The 26,742-nt window shown below is 37.1% G+C and overlaps 1 protein-coding gene across 6 annotated transcripts in view; it reads right to left on the reverse strand.

Annotated features, from left to right (window-relative positions):
* Window positions 1-16,008, reverse strand: part of EPHA7 (EPH receptor A7) — a 161,409-nt gene extending 145,401 nt beyond the window's left edge. For 5 of the 6 annotated variants that reach the window (XM_072965632.1, XM_006200277.4, XM_006200276.3 and 2 more), the window contains exons 1-3: window positions 15,684-15,998; window positions 11,235-11,299; window positions 6,742-7,411 (exon numbers count right to left, since the gene is read on the reverse strand). In XM_072965632.1, coding sequence (XP_072821733.1) covers window positions 6,742-7,411; window positions 11,235-11,299; window positions 15,684-15,780 — 832 coding nt within the window. In that variant the 5' untranslated portion in view covers window positions 15,781-15,998. Of the gene's footprint in view, window positions 1-6,741; window positions 7,412-11,234; window positions 11,300-15,683 lie in introns of all 6 variants that reach the window. The other variant, XM_006200278.4, reaches the window with a different exon arrangement.
* Between the last annotated feature and the right edge of the window lie 10,734 nt (window positions 16,009-26,742).

The following is a 26,742-nucleotide window of genomic DNA, read 5'->3' on the forward strand; positions in this document are numbered from 1 at the left end:
CATAGGGAAAGAGCAAAGTGTTTATAAGAATCTACAAAGAGGGATCACCTAACAAAGTATAAGTGTTGTTTAATTTGAAATTGTAAGAAAAGGCAAAATTTCAACAGCCTGAGATAGGGTAGGTGGCACTGAGGGTAGAAAAACGCAAGGCAAGGTAAGGATCAGGAGAATGGCACAGCCTGCAGCGACCTTCAGAATTTGGAAGAGCGGTCACTGAAGAATTTGGGGATGTGTGAGATTAAGACACAATAAGTAACGATGAGAGGTCATGATGGTTAGTTTTTCTGTTTATTTGGGACCAAGTGTTAAGTGACAGGGCGTCATAAAAACATCTACGGGTGTGCTTCCGGGAGAACGAGAGACCAGTACCACCAGGCAGAGGGAACAGGGGTCACAAGGATGATAAATCATATGATTGAAAGTTAGGGAAGAATTACAGGGTCAAGTTGGAGGGATTTAAAAACCAGCCTAAGAAACAGGAGATTTTTATTGGTAATTAGGAACCTGAAGCTTTCTGAATAATACAGTAATACTGTCTACCTTATGTTTCACAAAGTGAATTCTGACTGCCCCATGAAAAAAGAACTCCCGTTACCGGAATGAGAAAGGCAAAGTAGACGAGATATCCAGGATGCCGGGAAAGACAGAGATAACAGTATTTTGAAATTATTACGAACGAAAGAAAGTGCTCAGATTTGCATCACCTTTCAAGATATTCAGAAAGAAACTTAATTTTTTGTAAAAGACCTTGGATAGATAAACGCTCGTCTCTATAAAGATGTGGCGCGCTGTTTTGGTGAGAGGCAGCGATTCTGAGCCAGACCGCCTTGCTCACACGGCAGTCGGCGGAGGCACGCTCTGCGTGGTGTGCTTGTGGGCACGCAGCCCACCCGTCGCTGTGCTTTGGTTTTCTTCCGTAAAAATATGCATACATGTCACTTCTATAAACATAATTTAATAGACAAAATGTAAAGCTTCAGTGTGTTTTTCTCCTTCAAACTGGGTAATAAAAGTGCCTACCAAAGAGATTAAATGAGTTACTAACCCCTCTCTATAGGACTAAATGAATTAATATATGTGAAACACTTAAAACAGCTCTTGCCATCTATTAATATTAAAAACAAACAAAATCTATAACCTGTTTTTGTCGAATGCTTTAAATCTCCCCCTTTTAAGTCATTCAAACAATACCTTGCCATTTACTACTGCTCTTTTGCCTGAGCCCTGTAGTTTATACAGACACTAACTTAATCTAAAAACCCATATTTTGGAGATACAATTCAAGTTGTCTTGTATGATTACCAGGTTACATGAACTTATAATTATATTGTTTACAAAAAAAAGTTAAGGCTCAACATATTTTAAAAACACATAGAACAAAAGATCATCCACTATGCTCCAATCTATGCTTTTCCCTATGCATATTTTGCATGATTTTAAATATCAGTGTATACAAAATTTTATTCTTTATTTTTTCATTCAAAATTATTAATAGGACAATTTGAAATTTCTGTGTCACATTGTTGATATTTTAAGGACTAGATGATGGACTTAATTTTAGACATTTAGGTTATTTTCAGTATTTCAAATTATATATATCGCTGGGTGAGGACAAAGGTTATACAAAAAGTTCTTTTCTTTCATTGAAATGTCTTTCTCAATAAATTACCAGAGATGAGATTACTGACTTAAAGGCCATTTAACTCTTTATGACCTTTGAGATCTATGTTCATTCACTCATTGCCATGAGATTTCTTTACTTAGCCAAATCCTTGTTGCATTATTAATACCAAAATAATAGCAAGCATTCATTGATTATGTGCTATGGCCCAGATACAATTCTTAGGCTTTCTGCATGCATTATTTCATTCACTTCAGACAAGGACCCTATGAGGGAGGTCCTATTTTTATTAGCCCCATTTAATACCTAAGGAAAGTAAAGCTTAGTGAGACTGTCCTAGTTTATGCACCTGCTGTGTTGTGGAGCCAGAATTTTAAAACTCTGTGACTCCAGCATCTGAGCTATTAACCCTGTAGTGTATCTTACATTTCTGTGTATATTTGATTACAAATGTCACATATTATCAAGACTCATTTATCGTGAGAAGTGATGGTACAAATTACATGCTACACTTTTGTGAAAAAAACACAAGGTTTTCAAAAATCTAATCAACACAGACTTCAATATTACGAATGCTGTTAAACTGAATGTTTTAAGTTACTGAATTTTATACATTTAAAGGTCCATAAATTATGTAGTATTAATATAACGATAGGTCTTTTAACTTGACAATAGAAAATACTAAGAAGCAACTACTAGGGAAATTCCTTATAATAAAAACTAGAAATCTATGATTATTTGAATTCCCTTTTATATGAAATCATCAAGAAAGAAATTTCTAAATCTTTGTTTTAATTCAGAAAAGCAAAATTAAGCAATATAGATAATGCAAGAAGCTCACACACATCCTTATGCTCTGATGTATGTGCATGTATACAGAATTATATCCTTGGATTTTTTTACCATTAGGTTGAACATATATTTTATCAACCAAATCAGAACACTTTTAAAAACAAAAAAAGAAACAGTAGTAAGTAAAACAGTTATCCAGGCAAACTAGGCAAATGGTCACCCCACTTAGAATAAAGTTTCATCAGTTCTTCAGTAACTAAAATCCATCGGTTGAAGTCCAGGACAACAAAACAGTGTGGTGCAGTGGGGATAAAAAAGACTTGGATTGATAAACAGGATCCTGTATTCTCATCCAATTTTGTTACTTATTATTAACCCTGAGGTTCAGTTTCTTCGTAAGTTGAAAGAGAGAAAAAAAATAATACTTAGTACCTCTTAGTAGTGTGGTAAGGATTAAATGAGAAAATGAACATGATTTTTCAGAGTAAACTACGATTACTTATACAAACCCAAGTTGTAATACCACGCTCCATACTTTGACAAATACTACTCTATTTTCAAATGGAATCCAACTGTACAAAAGTTCCCAAAATTACAAATTACATTTCACAATACAATTTTATTAATCTTATAAAAATATTTTAGATGTAAAATATAATTTCTCTGAATTTTTTTAAATGACTATACTTTTTATCTAAACATATTGGCTAGTATGCATGGAAGTTATGATGTAACTGATATGCTAAATGTTTTCAAAGGACTTTTTGACAATCGAAGCATGCTATCTGGAATCATATTTTTAATTATCTGTAAGAAGATGTTTTCATAAAAGCACTACACTAAAGAATTGGACAGAAGTTCTCCATATATTAGTAGACTTGAGAAACATTTGGTTTTCAAAATTGAGTTATGTTTTCTAAAATCACGAAGAAAATAAAAAGCTCTTACAACTGATCAAGACTATGGTCAGTTTTCATACTTGTTCATATTTCAAATTATACTTTAACAAACATCACAATGGGTTGCCATCCTAGACACTGCCCAGATAAATTTGACTTTAAGTGGCTAACCACCCTCTTTTGGCTAGAGACTCACTAGCATCCTCTCCCAAACACTTTAATTTTCCTCAATATGGGACTGGAATTTGTTTTCAAACTCTTAACAGGATCACTGAAAGGAAACAGGAGAAATACTATAAAGGCAGGCCTGGACTGATTCCAGAGGCAAGTACTCTCACAGCAATGTGCTGGAATTATGCCAATGAGGGAAGTGTTTTTGCAAATGAACATAGTGCCACAGTTAAGAATAAGAGATTTAATTCCTCTGTCAACATCACTAAGTTTAAAAATTAGGAAAGGTATGTTTCTAATTTACCTGACTTCCAATGCACATCCTCTTTCAGCTGAACCATAAGGACGCATCATGACTCCTTTAATCACATATATTTAATGAACTCTCACCACTAATACTTAATTCCGTCTATTCCAATGCAGAATTAATGTAGATGACAGTGAAGTAATTTTACTCTATTTTTAAGTATCTTGGTGTAGTTTGCAAGTGACAATAGTTTTGGTACTCAAATGTGGTTTCAATTCTTGAAACCAAAATAAATGAATGTGAATAATCTTAATAATACCACATTTAATGAGATGATTTTGCTCATTTGGAAGAAATTGGAGTCTTTCTTCATGGTAAATATATCTCTTTAACGCAGTTAAAGACTGCTTCTTTTTTTTTTTTTACTAAATTCTATACTTAGAAGTATAGAACTCAAACAGTTCCTGTTTTTCTTAACAAGTAATGTAGAAATCATTTGAGTTAAATTACACAAAATGAAACAAAAAAGACTATCATTTGCTTTAAAACATATTACACCTTAAAAGAGCAAGACCTTTAATGTTATTTCCTAGTTACTTTTCAGGCAAATTTTGTTGTTCACTTTTATATGTCTTCTTTTATGTCCCATTTTTAACTGTGCAAACATTTTAAATTTCACCTTCACATCAATCAAAATCTGCATACTACTAAAACCCGCTGCTTTTACAGCCTAAGTGTAATAGTGTGTTGTTAAAGTGTTCTTATAATAGGTATTGCTGAATCCACCATCATTGTCAAGTACCTGTTGTTAATTCCCAGTCAATAAGAACACTGCTTTTCAACGAATTGATTAGTTCACTAAGAATATTTTTATACTTACCCAGTGGAATAGCATTCTGCCTATTAGTAATGATTAATCTCCATCAGTTTTTGATTTCCACACATGTGGAACCTGCAGGATGTTCTACTCAGTAAGAAATACCACTAGTGAGGGAAGGGGAAAGAGGGCAGTGGGCAGACAGATTTGACTACTTCAGGGAGTGTCAAGGAAGGCTGCTAGGCTGGTCAATGGGACCGGAACCTATATCTTCTCTATTTATTTTGCTCAGAGTTCACATCACAATGTCAGCTATGGTAGGGATGATAACTGAGTGCTGGGTCGTAGGCATTTTATATGCTAGCGACCAACCACGTGAAGTATTTAACTCTTCAACCAGGACAGAAAAATATATTTGCTCAGTAACTCCATCTAAAGAGTTTGTACAGTAAAAATATAATGTAAGCCACATATGTAACTTCTAAACTTCTAGTAGCACATTAAAAAAGAGGAAAAAGAAATAGTTGAAATTAATTTTAACATTGTATTTTATTCAAACAATATTTGCTAAAGTATCATTCTTTCAATATATAAGCCACATAAAAAACTACTAATGGTATTTCTTGCATTCTTTTTTTCTTGTATTAAGCTTTTGAAATCCAGCATGTAATGTATACTTATAGCACATCTCAATTTAAAATAGCCACTTTTCAGAACCTGAGAGTCACATGTGGCTACTGGCTACCTTATCAGACAACACTGACCGAAACATTTTTTAAATTATTATTGCTTCAAATGTTCTATTCAAATGAGAATTTAATGGATAAGTATTGTGATTTATATAACAAACTAGTAGAGGCAAGGCATTTAAGTTCAGCAATGAAACAATATTTGCTAGGATTTTCCTTACTTTCTGATGGAAACCAGGACAATCTGATTGTTGCTAAAAGCCTGGGCTCTGGAATCATAATGCCCTGAGTTTGAAACTAAGCTAGGACAAATATGACTTACTTAAAGTAACTGCAAGCAATAATTTACTCTTGACAATGCCCTTTTTTCCCTGTGAAATAGAGATGATAATTTACCTCTCTCATTAAATGAACTAGCATGTGTAAAGCACATGGAAGAGTATCTACACACAGTAAATTAGCAAAAACATTTACAGTAATTATTGTTAGCTAGAGTCCCCTCTAAATTAACTAGGATTTACAAACATTAAAATTATGCAGCTGGCTTAGGGGTACAAAGAACATATAAAAGTTATTTTGGGGAACATATTATAAGTAAGAGACATAAGTAATGTAATCTTATTATAAGATATTTTTCAGGATATCCACAAATAAAAATATCTATTAATTTTGAAGGCCCCTGTGACATAGTTTTAAATAGAAAAATGCTGGCCAATTATTATGACCACATAATGTTATGTAAGAGAAAATTTAGTTTTACAAGACAAAGGAAAAGGTTCCCTAATTCATATGCTATTATTGTTTCAAAACAAATAGAAAACGTCTAGCTGATGTATTATGATAATTGAAACTTTACTTTGGCCCAATTCCACAAAAACATTGTTCACTTATAATATGACTTATCAGAAAAACACTCATTTTATTATTCAGTCCAGGAAAGAAATATGGCTTTGGCAGAAGCAACCTCAGAGATTTAGCAAGCACAGTTTGATGATTTTTATATCAATGTTTAAGTATTTATAAAAAAAAATTCTAAAAGTTTGTAAATCTGTTTGCATCTGCCTTTCCTATTAGTAGAGCTCTTGCTAGCAGCCCCTCTAACCTCCTTTTTTCTGCTACTCAAAGGCCAGACACTATGGGTTTCAAAACAGGAGGAATCACACATCATTAAATCCTGATGAATGTCCCCTCATTCTGCCCAGACTCCTAAGATCTCATAGCCCAATGAGCAACTGTTGTCTCCTGTGTCAACCGCAGGGCAAGTTAAATTTTAGTAACAAATATCATTATTGTCAATATTTATTGGAATATCTACTGCAGCCTTAGTGCAGCTATCACTGTGGGGAATCATTGGTAAGTTCAATAGTGACTTTGCTTACGATCTACCGACTCGGGCTGCTGGGACAGAGCACTCACTTGTTCAAATAATCATTATTCCTTAAAATCTCTGATACTGAAACAAAAAAAAAGTGCAAAGTGGAAGTTTAATAGCACATATTACTTACGTTCACAGGTGTCCCCTTTTTGCTGGTAGCCTGCTTTGCAGATACACTTTCCAATGGGCACTAACCATTCTCCTTCCGCGCTGCAGTGCATCCTGGGGGAGTTTTCCGCCTCTTCCTCTGCACTGCTGACACATGTCCCTCGAACCTCGACTAAAGAGGAAAATTCTGAACCAGTCACTGTATCTGGAAAGATAGCTAAGTTCTCAATAATGGACCAGCACTTCTTGTAGTACACTTTGACAGATACCAAAGCTATGCAAGCCCCTACATCCTGAAAGGCAAGATAGAATCCCTTTTTGGACAAAGGTCCAATCTCTCTCACCTCAGTGTTAAGCTTCATCTTTCTTTCACCAAGGTCACCTTGGGTAAAACTTTCATCTGCAGCAATGGTGTCTATTTTAACATAGAGATTTTCTCTTATATTCCTGCCCGTGTCGTAGTCTGTTTCATAATAGTACAAATTAAAGGTTTCCTTGCAAGTTCCCAGGACTCCAGGAAGGCTGTTACAATCCCTCAGGGTGAATTTCAATTCTACAAAAATCCTTTGTGCATTGCCTTTCGAAATCCAGTTAGTCCGCAGCCAGTTGTTTTGGTTGGGCTCCATGACCTGGCACACCTGGTATGTTCGAATCGGGGTATAGTTCTCATCCAAACCACTAATTTCTTCCCACTGTAAAATTGAGAAAAGGTCATCAGTCATTCAACAAAAAATAACATTCTGGTTTTGCAAGTGCATGAGAAATCTTGAGAACAGTACAAATGTCCATCTCTTTTTAAAAGAGTTCGGTGAAGTCCTACTCCGACAACCGCTGTAACCTTTAGAAGAGAGTCTCAGTTCAGCTTCATCCTGGTGGCGGAACATCATTTAGACTGCTTGTTTTGTTTGTGAACACAATAAATATTTCATTGTGTTTAATATCTGTTTGCTGGTGTATTTGTGTTTCTTTTTACATTGCTTATGCCTATGTCTCCACTGAGATTATAATTTTCATAGCCTAAACACACAACACAATTACTTCAATTATCATTTAATGCATATACATACGATACATGGCAGAATTTTTGATAACTCTGTTGACATTCTAAGTGTTGATGTTAAACTTAGAGAGTACCTAAAAACACAGGGAAGAAAATGCCAAGACTACTATGGTAGGGAAAAGCATTCCACAGCATGCTGATATTCCTAATGTGACATCTTTCACAATCTTTTCAAAATGAGATGTAAGGGAATAACATTTTACAGAGCTATTTATTGCAGGGTTATATATAATATTGCCCATAATGCCACATGACGATAAATAAGTAGTTACAAAAGTGTGATTCCTCTTTATATATAAATTGCTTTCAAAAACCAAATGTATGTGGCAAATCAGCATATTGGATCATATTTCAGTAATAAGCTTTCTGACATGAAAAGTATCAGATGTTTAAAAATGTCCTTCATATGCTGATACAATGTATACTACAGAAAACTCATATATTTTCACAAAAAAGTAAAATAAGAAGCTTAGCCAAATTTGCAACAATTTAAAGATTATTAAATTTTGTATAATATTACTGATATTGCTCATTAGCTAATAAATTCATTTCACCTAAAAGCCTAACATAACAGTGGTTTATGTCCTTTGTTACCATTATCACAAAATTTCCAGCTGTATATTTATGATACCTTAGTAGTGAAATTGTCACCTACTTGTGTTCATTTCCCCATTGTGAAATGCCAAATACAAAAATATATTGGTGTTTGAACCCCAAATTATATAGCATGCAAGATTTAAACTAGCGTTTCAAGACAAGCAGATGAGAAAATAAACTAGTAAGTAGGTGGCAATGAATTTTATTTGTAAAGCTTCATCAGAAAATCAACTTACTTAAATGCTCTGTAAAATATTAACATTCACTTTTAAAAATGGTTCTTAGAAAAGGAACAAGACCGACAACTTAGCAATATACTGTAATTTGGAAATTTCTTACAATGATATATATTTGCTACAGTTTTATTATGCATATCATCAAAGGTCCTCAAATGTAGCAAAGAACCCATTACCATGTTCAGCTTTTACTCAACAAAACTTTAGTTTGTGACTAGATAATGGTGTGCATAATTTCCTGTTTCAGTTAGCTGCTTATAATCTGCTTGAATGACACTTAGACAAATCTAACCAAATTCCTCCATTTGGATGAGAAGACTTTGTTTCCCATTTAGGCTGAGATTATTAAAAGAAGTAAAACTAGTAATAGCATCTACCAAAAAATGAAGAGCTCCAAAGGTAAATAAATGTGTTCTTTTTAACAATTCTCTAGTTAGAAGAAATCAAGGCTAACTATTATACTGGAATATATCTCTGGAATTTTTTTCTAGTTCTAAAAACAATTATATTATTTTGTTCTATGTATTAAAAAATCAATTGTAAGACCAATAAAACTCAGTTAATTTTAATTTTTACTTAAAAATTTACCCTGAGGGAAAATTTTCAAGATAACTATTGTACAAATAACAAATAGTGAAATGAAATAAATGCACTTAATGCAGCTTTTGTTTTATTATCTCACTTTCCAAGAGACTGCAATAATTTCTACAAATGACACCATTGGGAAAGAAGTCTTAATTTGGCTAGCATGCTTTTACAGTCTAAAATTATTTTTAGACACATCTTAGTAACATTTTATTTCCAGTTAGATATTTAACCATATGTAAGCCAATCCATTTCATATATGAAAAATATTGTCAATCATCATTTTCGAATATTATCTGTTGATTCCTATAGATATGTAGAGTTAACAGTTAACTCAAGACACTTTGGACTGATAAAATGTCCATTTGAGTCCAAAATAACATAGACAGTCATAAGTTACCATTTTGTGGATTGCATGGATGAAATATTACAATCATATATCAGTTTACTTCTCTTTAGAGATAAAAACCATCCTCTATCTCTATTGGTTTTAATTGATGGATGGTAGAAAATGGGACACATCTGTCATTGGCAAGAAAGTTGTTTCATTTTTCATTGTGAATGTATATTATTTTAGTCATGGAAACTACTCTACTTTCAAGAAAAGTATGACATTCATACTTCAAACTCAGTGCACTTTTTATATTTAATCTGTAAAATATTTGCCATTTTTTCATAGCTTTGTCTGACCCATACAGATAACTGCAATACAATCTTAAGCACCGCTCAAATATTAATTTAATGAAAAATCTAAGTACTTTAAAACAGATTTGCATTGTTCACATTTTGCATTCTTTTTTTTAGGTCTTTATTTCATTTTTTTCATTTTTTTTATTGAAGTATAGCTGATTTACAGTATTGTGTTAGTTTCTGGTATATAGCAAAGTGATTCAGTTATACATAGAGTTACATACTCTTTTCCATTATGTTATTATAGGACATGGAGTACAGTTCCCTGTGCTATATGGTAGGAACTTGTTGTTTATCTATTTTAAATACAGTACTTTGTATCTGCTAATCCCAAAACATTTTGCATGCTTAAACTAACTTCCAGCTTATGACATATTGATTTTATCATGTTCTTAAACTCAAAAATCCCTTTCAGGCTTTCATTTTTCTCTTTGTAGAGTTCATTACACTTTTGATATCTACTCATTCTTCATGCTCTGATTCCTGATTTTACTGTACCGAATATTAACTTAAGTAAAAATGGAGAATATTCTCCTTTCTAGGAGCCTTCTTCCTTAGTAAGGGATGAAGTATGTGCCCTCTCTCACCATCAAAATAAGAAACCTGAAGACATTGACCCTGAACTAAATTTAAGTAATATATCTTTCCTGACATATGAAACATAATGTTCAGAATTTTTTTAGGATCTACTTATATTTTCATAGATTTTTATTAGACAGCTTTCACTCATTTATTGTAACAGATTTTTACTGTAATATATTCATGTTCTTCCATCACTTCTGATTGGTAACAACAGATAGCACAAAGTATAAATTTTGGAGAATCCAAATCATATTCTATACCAAATTTATTGTTAAAATACTGAGCTTATTACATTTTTAGTTATCTTTTCAAGTATATTTTGAATGACGCTAAAACTCTTTTTCAAAAGAGAAAACAGATTACATACTGTTTTAAAGAAATACACGCAGCCTACCTGGTGATAATACTAAAGGAGTATAAAGCAAGTATAAAGAGGTTTAAGCGAGTTTGTGAAAGGAATGTTCCCTACAATTAGTTAACATTTATAGTCTGGAACCTGAGGTATGATCCCACTCACAATAAGAACTCAAATGATCGTGGTTGAAGAGACATTTTTAATCCATTTTCCAAACTTCTATGTATACCTTCTCTATGCATAGAACTCAAATGTCTCATTATAAACACAACAAAATGTTGAACAAGATATTTAAAATCGAAACAGTTTAAATATGAAAAGTGTGAATAATTCCGCTGGGGGAGAGGAGAAAGGCTTTATTTCTTAGTTTAAAAAGTAAAGGGTGATATTTTATAGGGAGAAGCACTTACCCCATTGGGTGGAGAGGAAATCCATTCCAACTCTGTTTGTTGTGCTTTAGAATCCAGCAGTAGTACTGAAAAAGAAAGTTATATTTCTAAATGTTAGATGAAAAATGTAAACTCATTGGTAAAAGTCTTTAAAGTGGATCTAATTTTTAAATTATCATTTTGATTTAAAATATATGAACACTTAAGGAATGATGAAACATATACCCACCTGATACAAATATATTCCACTTTCTTAGGGAAAAATGATATTAAAATACCAATATTATATTTAATTTTTAAATTCAAATATTCAATACATTTAAAAACTCAAAAGGAGCAGGAAAGCAAGGGTAAAAATTTGATATGTGATGTAGTACTGATTCTATAGTAAGTATATATTATAAAGAATTTTGTAAACCACTGAGTTTGAGAGCCCAAACTTTGTCAAATATAATAACAAACATAAAAAGTGTAATTCCATATTACTTTTTATCCAGTCACTAATGTGTAATATTCTGCCAAAAATATTTCCTAGCACCTTTTGAGAACTGGAGTTTATTGTTTTAAAGTATCTTCTCTTAAGCCAAAATGAATACAGTTAAAAAGTATATTAAACAATGTTATTATGAGAAATATAAACTGCTTTTTATTTACAAGATATATTTCTGGGTTTGTCAAACATCTGTTTTCAATATTTCTGTTTTCTACATTTGCAAATACTTCAAAGCATTAGCTAATTTTCAAAATGATATATTTAAACTTTGACTTGACTTTTAAGTCAAGTTGTATTCCACTTCTATGCTACCATAAAGCATAATTCAATTAACATAACATTTATATAAATGTAATAAATGCTCCTGATGGTTTTAATATAAGATAACACATTCAAATGTCATACATTAATATATACGATACTTCCAATTTGATATATTTTATTGTTTTTTTAGGACAATTACCCTCCTAAAGCAGTCACTCTTTGCTCAGACTAGTTTCAGAGTTACATGAGTTTTTACTCTTTAAAAATATTTCTCTGACTCTATAGCATTTTTAACTAATATATCAATTTGTCCAGAAATAATAGTGAATACATTTTCAAGGAGGTAAATATGTTTACTAGCAACCTCAACAAAATGTTAAAATTTGGACTTAAATGAAATACATGCTTAAACTTTTCCATGACCAGTAGAGGAAAAAGAAATGTGTTTTCTACACGTGATGGAAATTTGTTACGCTAAGAAAACAAAGGAAGAGATGATTAACGTGTTCAACTCCTCGCTAGTCAAAGTTACTCCCTATAACTGAGAAGAGATATAGAAACACTTCTTTTCCAAAATGTTTTATACTTAAGACAGGGAGACCATGACAGCGCAAACCTTGGTCACAAACACTTGCCACCTTTTCAAACAATAATAATAATTTTAAAAAACTTTAAAAATACTAAGTTGTATTTCGAACTAGGAACATAAATGTTTTGCGAATGGTACATCAATAAAAATACTGAATTTATATGAAGTAATTTTTAAAGTTTACTTGTCTTATCCTCAACGTGGACAACTTGGGTTCCCGGTATTTTCCTGTTGAGTATTATTATTATCATTATTATTATTATTATTATTATTATTACTATTATTATTATTACTATTATTATTAATTTTTTGTCTTCTGTACTGACAAGAGGCAAGTGAATCTTAAACCCAGGAGACCTACTTGGGTCGTTTTTGAGGGTGAAATAAGTATTGTGATGACTTACTGCCGTTCTGTCACCCCTCGGCACAGCCTGGGGTGGGAGCCAAAGACCCCGGAGGGGCGTTGAGGGCAAACAAGTTAAGAGGAGAAACAAACGAACAAATAAAAACAAAAGGCAAACTGGCCGCTGAGCGTCTGACCAGCTCTAAAGTATCAGCGAGTCTCCCGCCCTCCGCACAGTGGACCGGCCCTCAAGGGTGCGCTTTTGCCTTCCCGCTCAGAGCACCAAGTGCCAGCCTCCCTTCGCGCCCGCGGAGGCAAGCCCTGTGGCGATCGGGCCAAGGCTCGGGGACTCCGCGGGGCGGGGAGAGCGAGGCTGTGGAGTGAGATGCGGGGCGCACAGCGTCCAGCCCGGGGCTCCGCGGGCAGCAGCCCGCGGGCGCGCAGGCGGCGTGGGCCGGGGCGGGGCAGTCGGCGGGGCGGGGCGGGGGCTGCCAGACAGGCGCGCCAGTCGCGCCGAGCATCCATTACGCCTTCGCCAGACCTGGGGACTCCAGGGAGCCGGTGGCGCCCTGGCTCCAGAAGGAGCGGGGAGGAGAGAGGCTTTCGGGAAGCATCTCCTGGGAGGAAACGGCGGCGGTGGCGGCGGCATTAACGGAGAGGAAAAACAGCGGATGCACTTCGCCTCCAAGCGTCAGACTGACTTCTACGTGCGCTCCCAGTAGCGGGAACTGACCTCCCCGAGAGAACGTGTGCGGGAAAAGTAGAGGAAGGGGGGTCCCTCCTCTTCCTCTAACCACCCACATCCGCCAGGCACCTGCTCTAGGCGCTTCTCAGCGCTCGCCCCTGGGTGCCGCGGCGTCGCCTCGGGGCTCGCCTACTCCCAGAATGGCAGCCCTTGACCGCAGCGCTGCGCTAGGACCCTCGCCACCGAAAAGAGGGGCGCATTCGCCACCCCCGTCCACCTTTTAAACAGCTCACTTCTGCATGTAAAGAATTCAGCCTCCTAGAATCAGAATCCTCTCCACGTATCTCGCACCCAGAAGAGAAAAGCGGGCGAGCAAGCAATTCTGACTGCAGGAACCTCTCCCCCTAGTGATGCAGTTATTTATAGCTCAAACTCCAACCGCGGTCTGCGAGAGCTTACGCGCGGGGTTTCGCCCCCGCGGTGCAAACTTTTCCTTCGGTCCCACTATTCCGGAGGAATAACTACAAGGTTTCAGGATTCAATGTCCCTAATCGCTAATGTCATGCAAGTAGAGATACGAGTTTTGCTGTATGTGGCTGTGTGTTTCTAGCGGACGTGAATTCATCTGCAGATGTAAAACCGACAGCTGAAAGTGAAGGTTTTCTCCAAGAGGGTTCAACATCAACACAGGTTGCATGCGGAAACTGGGGTCAGAAGGTCAGGCTGGATCAAGGGGTAGGACATGGCGTTTGGTTGGCGGGGGATGGGGGGTGAAGAGTGACCGAAGATGCGCGCATGAAGATTTTTTAAAAGCAGCACTAAATCACTAAGTTTCAGCGATAGATGAAGCGAGTACCGATACGTATCCACTCCCAATCACCACCATAACCTAAATCTGATTAAGGCGTTCCTCCATCCTCCACACTTCAGGAACAAGTAATTTTTAGTACCCTGCTTTTGAATATCGGAAAGTCGACCTTAGACTTACAGCCTGGAAAATACGGAGGAGGGCGGGTAGATTGTGACTGCTCAGAAGCAAGACGTTTCCATTGACAGGATTTATTTTTCCCCAGCTCCAACTACAGGCACCGAAAGGTATTTTACCTTATGTCAACGGTTCAAAGGGGTGGGGGGAGCCTTATACAGGCGTATCTAGCTGCCCAAATGAATCATGCTCTCGTCTTCCAGAACTAGCCCTCAGGGTCCAAGTCTTTCGCGAGGTTCGACCACTCGGATTCCTCAAGTGCGGGGCTATGGGGCTGAGGTTTGGGGACTTGTAGTCGCCCGGGCGGCATCTCTTTATCAGTTGCACGGCCCCAGCCCGCCCCCTGCCTCCCCGACCCGGCCAAGCCCGCTGGGCTGCCGCTGTCCCCTCGGTCGCCGGGACCCGCGCGGCGCGCGCTGAATGGAGATGTCTGTGGCCCGCGAGGCGCGATCCGCTCGCTCCTTCACCTCCGCGGCGTTATTGTTCCGCGCCGGCGGCTGAGCGCCAACCGCAGGCCCGCGCCTGCTCCTCCGACGCAGTGAGCACTTCATTAGTAACCCGAGCGTTCGGAGCTCACACAAGTCACGGCCCCTCTGGGAGGGCTCCAGACTCCAGCCGCTCGCCGGCGGTCTGGCCGGGACACTAGAGGCTGCACTCCCCAGTCTGCGACCAACTCCAGCCCCAGCTTACCCTAAGGGAGAAGAACGGCGAGAGGAGGAAGAGGAGACGGCGAGAGGAGGAAGAGGAGAGGGCTAGAGGAAGAGATCTGACCCGCCCGGGGTCCCGGAGAATAAGCTTGCCGACAGTTCCCACACCCCCGTCCCCCGTCCCCCGCCCTCCGTTGATGCTTACGCCCTCTGGACTGCCTGCGCCAGAAATTCCGCTCCCGTCGGGCGAACTGCCCCGGGCGCGGGGCTGCAGGCGGCCAGGAGCAGCCCCGCTAGCCGCCTGCCCTCCAGGACCAGCCCGAACGGCGAGGGGGCGGGGAGCCGGCGGGGGAGGGTCGCCTGGCGCCGGAGGCGCGGCCGGCAGCCCCGCGGACAAGACAGCTCTTGCAGGTAGACAGCAAAATAAATAAGTCAGAACAAACTTTGCTTTCCCATCACCTTACCTTCCTTTGCAGCCTGCGCCTCCCCGGTGTGTGCAAAGCGGAGCAGCCAGATGTAGCATAAAATAATCCATGAAGGGTGCCGAGTTTGAAAAACCATGGTGCATGAGCAGGTTTTCTCTTATGTTTCAGTTGAGTCGTAGCTTTTTAAATGCTGTTTGCTCCGAAATGTTTCTTTTTTAATTTTTTTATTGCGCTCCACGCATCGATTCCCTTTCTCGATCTCCGGCTGGCAGCTCCACGTTTAGCTTTTAAAAAAAATTTCCCCTCCTTTCGCTCGCACCGTGTTTGCTGCCTGCAAGTCTCCGACTGCAGACCGGCCGCTTGCTCCACACTCCAATAATATCAATTAGGGGGGAGGGGGCGGGGCTCCGAGCCGAGAGCCTCCGCCACTCGGGCTGAGTGGCAGGCGCAGCCGGCCTGCCAGGCGGCGATTCCCAGGGCCTAGGGGCGGGTCCCGGCGAAATGGCCGCCCCGGCCGCGGGGGCGGGGTTCGGGGCGGGGGCCAATCGGCGGCTAGCGGAGTCAGGTTGCTGGTCCAGGATTCCCTCCAGGTTCTGAGCTCCAGGCTCGCGCTGGATGAAGGGGGACGTGGATAGCGGCCGAGGTGCGTGCTCTGTGGGCGCTTTGCTTTTAGCAACTGCACCTTTCGTGGAGCAGAATCAATCCGAAATAACGCTCCCAATTTAAAGTCGTGTATATAGCGGTACTCCTCGCGGTCTTTTAGAAACCAGAAGCGATGCAAACCGTCTCTCAGCTACCAAGCACCGAGCCGGGACAGGGAAATGAGCTGTGCCTTTAAGTAAAGTGCCTTTTACTTTTTTTTGTTGTTGTTACAACCTCTGCGGGTCGGGTAACTTTGTTCTTTTCCTTTCTTGAAGGGTTACTGCGTCTCTTTTTCTGTTACTCCAAAGGCAGTTAGCTCTAGGCACCACCCAGTACAATCCCTGGAAGAATAAAAGTAACCAAATGTATTATTTTAAAACAATGGTTCTAAGAGTTTGCAACAAGCTCTGGCAAAAGAAACAGAGGAAAAGGGAGTGGAGAAAGGAAGTCTTTTGTTTTAGGTGCCCCTTCACCCCCGCCCTATCATTTCACAATGGTTGGATGTAGTGGGACATAAAGAGAGTAACTTTTGACGATTCTGTATCATTTTTCTTACATGTTTATCATTTTCTGAGATTTTCCTGGGATTGCCCCACTTTGATCGTTTCCTATTTCGCCGCATAAATGACATTTAATTTTAAAGAATGCTACCATGCATCGAATTAATTAAAACTAAGTTAAAAGCAAGACCTCTTTCGCAAATATTAACTATTTTTCAATAATTATTCAATAATTATCTTTCAAAGGCAAACTAAGAATAACAAGTGTAACCAACTTCTCCAGTTGAATTCGTCTAACTATTCTTGTAACTGCCTAGAGGAATCCCTTTACCGTTAGACAGTTTAAAACACTTTGCAATTCAAGATGTGGGTAATACAATAAAAGGAAGAACTTTAAAACCTTAATTGCCAAATCATCAAATTCAAAGGTCACGCTGAGTAACTTGACCACGTATTTGAGACAGGGTTCATTTTCTTCCTGCCATATATTTATTCCCTTAAAAAAATGATCTCGTTCATGATTTGCCTTTATTTATGAGAGGCAAAAAGTTTGACCTCGCCTAAGACTCCAAACTTTTCTTATCCTTTCTATCTGGAAATGTAAAGTAAATTGAGTTGTTTCTGATATTCATAGCAAAGACTTTTCAGAGATGACAGATGCCCAGATTTTAAATTTTTATTTTATGGAAAATTGTCTCATGTAGTTTTTACTTGCCTGGTACAATTACAAAGAGGAGACAAATGAGATCTCCTTCTCTTCTAACCTCTGTTTGGATCTGTAGTTTATTTCTTAAATGTTACTTGTTCCTAGCCATTACACCTATTAAATATTTTAGAAATTACATCTAAAAGCATCTTAAGTGCCCTTTAAAGGATGCATAGAAAATGTAAATTGTTTAATAGATTAACCTTGAAAAGAGACAAAAAAAATGTAGAATGCACTTGTTACAGGGATCAAGCAGTTTTTACACATACAGATACTCTAAGGGTAAAAATTGTAAGGTATAACATTAGAACTAAAAACATAAATCCCCACACATGGGCAATAAAACTATTACTCTCGCAAACTCACAGATATTAAACCACTTCTAATAGTTAAAATAATTCTCCAGGATTTCGGCACTTTCCCCAGGGTCTCGTCCCCACTTCTTAGAATGACACCAAGGTAGCCTTTAAAGTTTAAAATATTCCTTTCATCTATTGAATGACTAATACTCAGTGATGTGAATACAAATACCTTTCCATTAAACCAGGAAACCAAAGAAGTAACATCCTTCACTCTGATGAGTGTAGGTGGTATAGGAGGCCCCCTTATTGTGTCCCCTCTCTCTGTCAGACGCAGGGGCATGTTCAGCTTCGCTTTTATTTTTAGAGACAAGAGGCTTCACATTAAATGCACATGTGCCAGACTGCTGACAGTTCTTCCAGCAGAGTTGCACAATGATACTCATTTTTAGGCTTACCAACCTTCTCTTCTTTCTTTTATATCTAGGTATATTGATGAAGGAGTCATGCAATTTAAATAAAAGTGAATGACTTAGTTGAGAATGTTCCTTATACCACATTATACAGTACATATTTTAATATATAAATATAATATATAAATTGGCACTAGACTGCATTTGACTAAAGACAAAGCATAGAAATATCTTTGTACTTGAAGCCATTGAAATAAAAAAAGAATCAGTTCACAAAACTTTCATATTTTAAAATAATTTTAATAATTAATTTCTTCATATCACTTTATAAATGGTTTATTTTAGCTTATCTATGATTTTTGCATATTACCTCTGAAGCAAATTTTAGAAAAGCAAATGTATGTGTGTATATAAAATGAATTAGAAATCATTTTCCTGAACAATACCAAATGGTATATATACAACAGCCAAAGCAGAAATTCTGAAAACTGTTTTTTAGTTTTAATGTGTTCATTGTGAAATGCAGTTAATAGAGCACTCTCCTTATATTTAGGTAATTTTAAATAAATGGAAAAATGAGACTAGAAGTTCAATATTGCCACTTACATCCCCTCTTTTGAAACATCTGTCATAACTGTGTGGCAGAAAGATGAAAAATGCCTATTTTTAGATACAAAGAAAATATACCCAATATATATGCACCTTGTTATTTTTATCAAATTACTAATCATCACACATAACTGTACATACATGAAAACAAATGTACAAATTCAAAACACATTCCAAATGAGGGCAGAGCTGGTCTCTTCATTTAATGTGCTTTAACATTAATACTTACTTCAATGTTTATCTCTGGGAGATAGTCTCTGATTTTAAGAGAGAAATAATCAGTTAGGAGTAAATTCTAAAGACTTCAGGGAATAAGCTCCATGAATTTTCAAATAAGAGCCTTTGTGTGTGTGTAGTAAAGGAGCCTTTAGAGGGGGAAGGAAGAACCTGAGACTTCAGTATGTTACAAATCCAAGGCTGCCAAACTAAATAGTTAACAGTGACAACAAAATCAAAGGGCTGTTTCTGAACCTACTACTTTTGCACTTACTGTCTAAATACATTCACAGCTGGTAAATGTGAAAATGCAAGTTCATCACAGAAAAGGGGGCAATTTAAACTGAATTAGAAAAGGTACTGTGCAGAAGAAACTGATTATAAACAGAAAAGAAACATTATGTCTCAGTTAATAGATATTACAGAAAATTGGGTTCTCTATTTGTGATTTCAGTCCAAATGTAAACAGTCTTTCCCTGTGCAGGAAAATCACTTACATGTTTACTTTAGCATGATTTATGTAGTGTCTTTAAAATATTTATTTGCAGTCCAGTGTAAAAAATGTACATAAGCTAAGCTCATAAAAAACATAGTAATCATTTTACCTAATCTTCTAAACTTCAGATTTAGCTAGCAGTATAGGAAGTCAGAGGTCAGGAATTGAATCATAAGTCAGGACTATATTTTGTGCCTTTGTAAAAGTTCGTTCACTTTTGTATGGTCAGATAAATTGGTAACACTTAAAAGATTACAATTATAATTCTTTAACTGAAATGACTGAGTTAATTTAAGAGAGCTTAACAGAAATACAATTTATATCAAAATTATGAGTCCAACTGAATATTGCTAAGATGTCACTCTGAAATTTTCTGATCACTTAAAATATTCAAAAGTGCTAAATCAAATAACTTTTATTATTTGACTAATATTAAAAGAACTACTAAATATAGCAGAGAAATGTGACACATTATACTCAAAATCACTTAACACATGTCCAATGTGCTTAAGAATTTTTTTTTTCCAAACTTGATTTTTGCCTGGGGAGGCTCTTCTTTTCTATTACTTACACTTTGCTTTGCCATAAATCACCAGCACTTATAGGAATAAGTAGCTTAAATTATGCAAGTTACTTCTACATGCTTTGAGAGTTTTTCATTTTGCAATTTTTTAGCTCTCCAAAGCCAGTGGATTTTCAGGTGTCACGGAGATCTGTAATAATTCAGTGACCACCAGGGGGCATCAGGAACTCTGGGTGTCCTGGCCAACCAAGTCCACACTGAATAAGGCTTAGGTAATTATGAAATTATATACATATATAATTATGTGTATATATGTAGATATATTTGTACATAAATTTATATATATATAATTAATACATTGTCACTTTGACACTTCTAAGTTTCTTATACTCTGTACCTATGCCAACTTACTAAAGGCCTTTGTAAAAACTTGTGAGATGTTCTATAACCTATTTCAGTCTATTCAGGCCATATATAACTGAAGGAGCTCCAAAAGCACCTTAGAAGGTGAATTATATTGCAAAAAATCTTTCTCTAATTCTTTTAAACCAAACATCTGAAGAGCTCTGAGTCTCCAGATAGACCTCAGATTTCTCTTCCTTCCTTTTCACACACTTTGCTCCCAAAGTCTTTTACCCTAGAAATGGGGCCAGGCTGGGATTGACTGTTCCTTTGGACTTGACAGCTCTGAGTTTTTAAGGCTCCTGTGAAGTTCCTAGACTCTCTAGCTTGAGGAACATTTTATAGACCACCTCTCCCCCTAGACCTCTCTCATGGTTAATACTGAAAATGAAATTCTGTCAAAATATGCCAGGCTACTCTCAAAGAGATCAAAGGAAAGGTCTGAACAATAGTAATTTTATGCATCAAAGTAATTTAGACAGAGTTTCTATATTATGGGGGGAAGAATTCATGAATGATGTCCCTTAGCTGTAAAACAATAAAGCTGTGGGAAATTTCTCCACTGACTAAGGGTGGAATTCTGTATGCTATCAAAGGTGGTGTCTTATACAACCCCTTAACTCGGCATGAGTGTGTTCTCTGTGGAGAAAGTGGGCACATTTGTATGAGACAAGGACCCTCCTAGAAGGAAAGATATTTTCAGTCCCTAACCCAATCCCATTTGAGTTTCAACAATATTAGAAACTCCAGATTATTAGAATGGCTCTGACTGAGAAGGAAATGAGCCCAAGTACCTCAAAGATGTACACGTCATGAGGGAATGAAATTCTGGGCTTAAAATTTGCTGGGTGAGGACATATGCCAGAGGCTCAGAAGCCCTCTGAACCCAGCAACCCAGGTACAGTGTTTGTACGAATTATCTAAGTGTGAACTAAAAGAGCTATACCATTGTAGCTCAGGTGTGGAGTGGCACTCCAGAACAAGGCATCATTGTAGCAATTCTGTGTAAAGCTAGTTTTCAAATAGTATACAGTATGGCAGTGAGGAAAATAAGATCGCCAGTTGACTGAACATCTGAATCATTTGGAAGAAATCTTATCCCTCTGGACTGATTGTACTTCTAGGAGCTCTTAGACAATTATGGAGAGAAGAAAGCCTCAAGGAGGAGATGCTAGATTTCCCCTTAAGTTGAACAAGCCAAATCAAAAGAGACAAGTGACTATATTTCTTCTTGATGATGTGGATTACATTGATTACAGGTGCATGATCTAAACAGCATAATATTCCAGAAAAAAGAAACCTCAATTAAAAATAGGAGTTTCAATTATTATTAAATATTTAGAAAGGCACTGGGGGCATTTTCCGATGAATGAAGTATAACCCAATACTCACCAGAACTAACACCATTAGGATTCCTGTGAGACTCATGTTTCCTTTTAGAAACAGGGAGATCATATTTTTAGAGAAATAGGTAACCAGCCAGTCTTAGTCAGTGTTGATTGCAGCCATGTCAACAATGATGATGTCTTCATAGTCACACTTTTGACCACAAATTGCAAGATGATTAAAGGTACAATAAGAATTTTATCATCTGGCTTGTCCAACATTGTTTTCTTTTCCTCTCTCTGCACTCAGATCAGATTAAAAATTTTCGTGAAAATTTATACTCTATCTCAGATTCCGTGAGGTTATTATTATCATCGTTTGGTTTAATAGATGCATTGCTTTAGCTAAATCTACCAAGTTAACCTGGCACATTCTTTAGTTGATTTTAGATTGATGAAATGACTGAGGTTAATCTCAGTTTAATTAAGTATTTTAATATCTAGTAGTCACTCTCTTGGCAGTCTTTTATCCAGCAAGCTTCTGGTGGCAAAGTATATGAAACTAAAGATGTAAAAAATATGGCAGAAATTTGCCTCATTTAAGGATAAATGATAACTGGAAAAGACAAAACCTCCTTTATCTACCTCACAAGTAGAGGGAAAGAAATTTTTTCCTGCCTTCCAATGAAGAAGGACAAGACTCCTTACGAGAGTTCTTTCAGATCTCTACTTGACTTGAATGTTTCTATACTATCATTGCTCTGTCTTTATTTTAATAATTTATTGTGTATTTCCATATAGCTTTGAATTAAACTTTTGAGGGAACGATTACCTTCTAAGTTTGAAAAAAGGTATACATAATACCATGCATATCCTTGGGTACTTTTGGGAAACTGTCCAGTAGATCCTCACATTTTAAATGGTAATTATGTCCATTTTAGAGAATAGCAGCTATGATTTGATTGGTTATACTTGTTCCCAAAGCTGTACAACAGGATGTAAATGATACTGAATGAAAAGGAAAAAAAAGGAGTTACGAACTTAGGATCAATGTTAGAGTTCTGTGTACTCAAATATCTCAAAATATAATGAATGTTTTTTAAAAGTTGCTCTAGACTCACTCATTTAATGTCTTTAATAAAGTTTAAAAGTTAAAAAAGTCCACTTTTGACCAGAAACTTTATATGAATTTTAGTGTTATAGATATATAAAGATCTTTAAAGTTTTATAAGAAATTTGAATATAATGGTGTATATTTTGTACAATTATGCAAAATGTATAATTTTGATTTCCTTATGTTTTATGGAGATTAGCATGAAATATATTCTCTAGTACTATCTGGTTTTCAAAATTTACATTTTTTTTACAGCTGATCATTAAAAGGCATTTATCCCAATGGTAAAAGTAAGTGTTTATTATGTCACATTTATTTATTTAAATAACGTTGAATAACGAACACAGATTTAGAAATATTCACCTATTCATATACATATATAATGCATGATTTCCAAGATCTACTTGGCTCACAGGCTTGGCATATTTCTCTACAGCTAGGAAAAGCCAATTGGCTTCCACCTTATTCTGTATCTTAACTGAGCCCAGGCTTCAGAAGGCAGAGTTCAAGTAGCAGGAGTTACATACTTGAAATACTAGTGTTTCATTCTTGAAAAAAGATCTGTATCTGGTTTTCTAAATCTGGTATTCAAATCCCTATCTTGGCCCATAAATGTGAATCCCTTAAGTAAACTTCCTGCTCCCCATCTCTCTAATGGGATCTCTGTCCGAGAACCTAGCTCTATGCCTATGACCCATTATGTCTTGCTACTTGCTGATGTACCATCTTGATGTGGATTACCTGCCATCTGCCTGAATGTTAATTGCTTCACAGTGCCTTTCTTTGCCTTCCACCTACTATAATTTTTTGTATTTGTCTGATGCCAACTATTTACATGTAGTGCCATTTTTCCAGTCCAAATATTTATTGGAAAATATACCACTTGCTGTTCTAAGCTACCTAAACACCTGCAGAGCTGAGTATTTCCTATAGCAAGTGGGGGGGTATCCTATTCCAGCCCTAACCCCTTCCACTGCACTACAGTCACCACATTCATCCTGCAGTGTCTCTGCCACATCATGAGACGCTGTACAATGTGCTATCGCTCAGGTTATGACACCTCTGTTGTCATTACTGTACTTAGTAGAATAAGGCCTGGTTTTACAGTTCATCACCTCTTCTTTTTGTCCTTCTTTCTCTCTCCTTTGATCCTTCCTCTTTATTCCTTCCTTTCCTCCACTTTACAAAGCACATTCTACAGTTTAGCCTTTGGCTAGTTACTGGGATGCAAAAATGAATAAGAAATTATCTCCCTCATGATCTTTGAGAAACATTTATTGGTAAAACCCAGCATTCTTTTAAAAATTTTTTATTCATATTTTTAATTGAAGTGTAGTCGATTTACAATGTTAGTTTCAGGTGTACGGCAAAGTGATTCAGTTATACCTATACATACATATAGATTCGTTTCTTTTCCATTACAGCTCATTACAGGAAATTGAATATAGTTCCCTGTGCTATACAGTAGGTTCTTGTTGTTTATCTATTTTATATATAGTAGCATATATCTGTTAATCCCAAACTCCTAATTTATCCCTCTCCTCTTCCCCTCCTGGTAACCACAGTCCATGAGTCTATTTCTGAAAACCCAACATTCTTACATGCTTCCTGATCTCAAAAAAAAAAAAAAAGTTTTCTGTCTTTCACCACTGACTGGGATGTTGGCTGTGAATTTACATATATGGCTTTAATTATATCATGGTAATTTCCTTTAAACCTAATTTGTTGAGTGTTTTTTATCATGAAGGGTTGTTGAATTTTTTTCATCTGCCTTTTCTGCATGAATTGAGATGATCATGTTTTTTTTTTTCCCTTCATTCTGTTAATGTGGTGTATTACACTGATGCATTTTCCTAGGTTGAAGCAGTCTTGCATTCCAGGAAGGAATCCCACTTGTTCATGGTACATAATTTTTTATAATTATATATAGATATAAACTATGATTATATAAATAGGCATATATGCACTCCTAGCCTCATCTCAGGCTTGCCAGGACACAACACTGAACCACAGTGGTGTATGCCTTCTAAATTAATCATGATTATTTTTATTGTTAATCTCATTATTGCTGTTTTTAACAGTCAATGATTGTTTGACATAGACATGAATTTCACCTATTTCTTGCCCTCTAGGTCTCTCATACTCCACTCCTTGCTTCTGGGATTCATTATCTTCTTCCTTAAATATATCCTTTCACACTCTCGGTGAGAGCTTGAGAGTAGCAACATCTTAGTCTTTTTTATCTGAAAATGTTCTTATTTTGCTTTTATTCTTAAGTGATGGTTTACAATGAAAAAAATATAAATGCAAACGTCTCTGGTTTTTTCCCTTGGCATCTGAATATATCATTCCCTTGTGTTCTGCCCTGAATTGTTACTGCTGACTGGTCTGCTGTTTGGGCTCACTGTTGTCTGCCTTCCCTCCTCCATGCTAAAGTTTTCAATTGTCTTTAATATCCTACAGGTCCATTACTGTATGGCAAGGTTCGAGTTTGTGTTTATTTTTCATGCTCAGGACTTGAATCTGGAGATCTACGTTTTCCAATAATTCTGTAATTCTTCAAATCCTGTCTCTTCTTTTGGTTACGTTAAAAACATTTCTATCTATTGCCATTCTTGTTAAGTGTTATTTTGGTTTTTAATCAGAAAAGGATATTGAATTTTCTCAAATGCAGTGTCAGGTCCTATTGAGATGAATATATAGTATCCTTCTTAATTATTATTTCCTTCATGACTCTCCTGACTCAGAACTTCACTTATCACCCTCCTTAAGACAAATGTCTCCCACTTCCCTCCTCCACCCCTGCCTTTGTCTTACCTATGTCCTTAACACTTATAATCAGACACTGTCTGCCTGAATCAAAGGCTGTCTTATTCCCTTTGGGCTACTATAACAAATACCATAGACTGAGTGACATATAAACAACAGAAATATATTTCTTAATGGTTTTAGATGCTGGGAAGTCCAGGATCAAGGTGCATGTAGATTCGGTGTCTGGTGAGGGCCCAGTTTCTGGTTCATCGATACTAACTTTTTCTTGTGCTCTCACATGTCAGAAGGAGCAAGGGGGCTCTCTCAAGCCTCCTTCACAAGGGCACTTATGCCATTTATAAAGGCTCTGCCTTCATGACCTAATCTCCCAAAGGTCCCACCTCCAGATACCATCACCTTAGAGGTTAAGATTTCAACATATGAATTTGGGGGGACATAAAGACATAAATATTCAGTCCCTTGCAAAGGCCTAATCATTTTTCCCCTCAGGGGAGTCCCTTTCTTCCTCACTCAGAACCCAGACAACAAAGCTTCCTCAATGAGTAGAGTATTTTCTAATCAACCCTCTATTAGGGGAACAGTCCACCAACAAACCTGGTTTTATGTGTGTGCATATATATGTGTGTTTCTCCATCCCTGATCCCTGCCTCCTCTTCCATCAAAAGGGAATGAAACTCATTCACTCACCTGACTCTGTGAACCAATAGCAGGACCCTACCCTGATAGCTGAAACATTGGATCACAAACTTGCACCTGGTTTCCCCTTCCCTCTTCACTCCCAAAGCCTCTCCCTTTCTCTCTCTGAGCTTGGCCAGGCCATCACACGCCTGGGTGTTTGAAACCCGAGGGTGTTTAGACTGGTCTACATCTTGCCTGGACCAGGAGCTGTCACATCCCTAGCAGTTGCAGTCTCCCTTGTTAACAATGAGAACATACCTACGCATTGAGCAAACAAGCGTTTTGTGGGGTTTTTTAATGTATTTTTAAAAAATGCTTTCTGTACATAAGAAAATAATTCTGGTTCTCCACTGTTTTCTTTTAAAGTATCCTTTTAAGCATAAATTAAAGAATTCAGGCAAGG

This window comes from Vicugna pacos, chromosome 8 (assembly GCF_048564905.1).
Source record: "Vicugna pacos chromosome 8, VicPac4, whole genome shotgun sequence".
In the NCBI taxonomy this organism is placed as follows: domain Eukaryota; kingdom Metazoa; phylum Chordata; class Mammalia; order Artiodactyla; family Camelidae; genus Vicugna; species Vicugna pacos.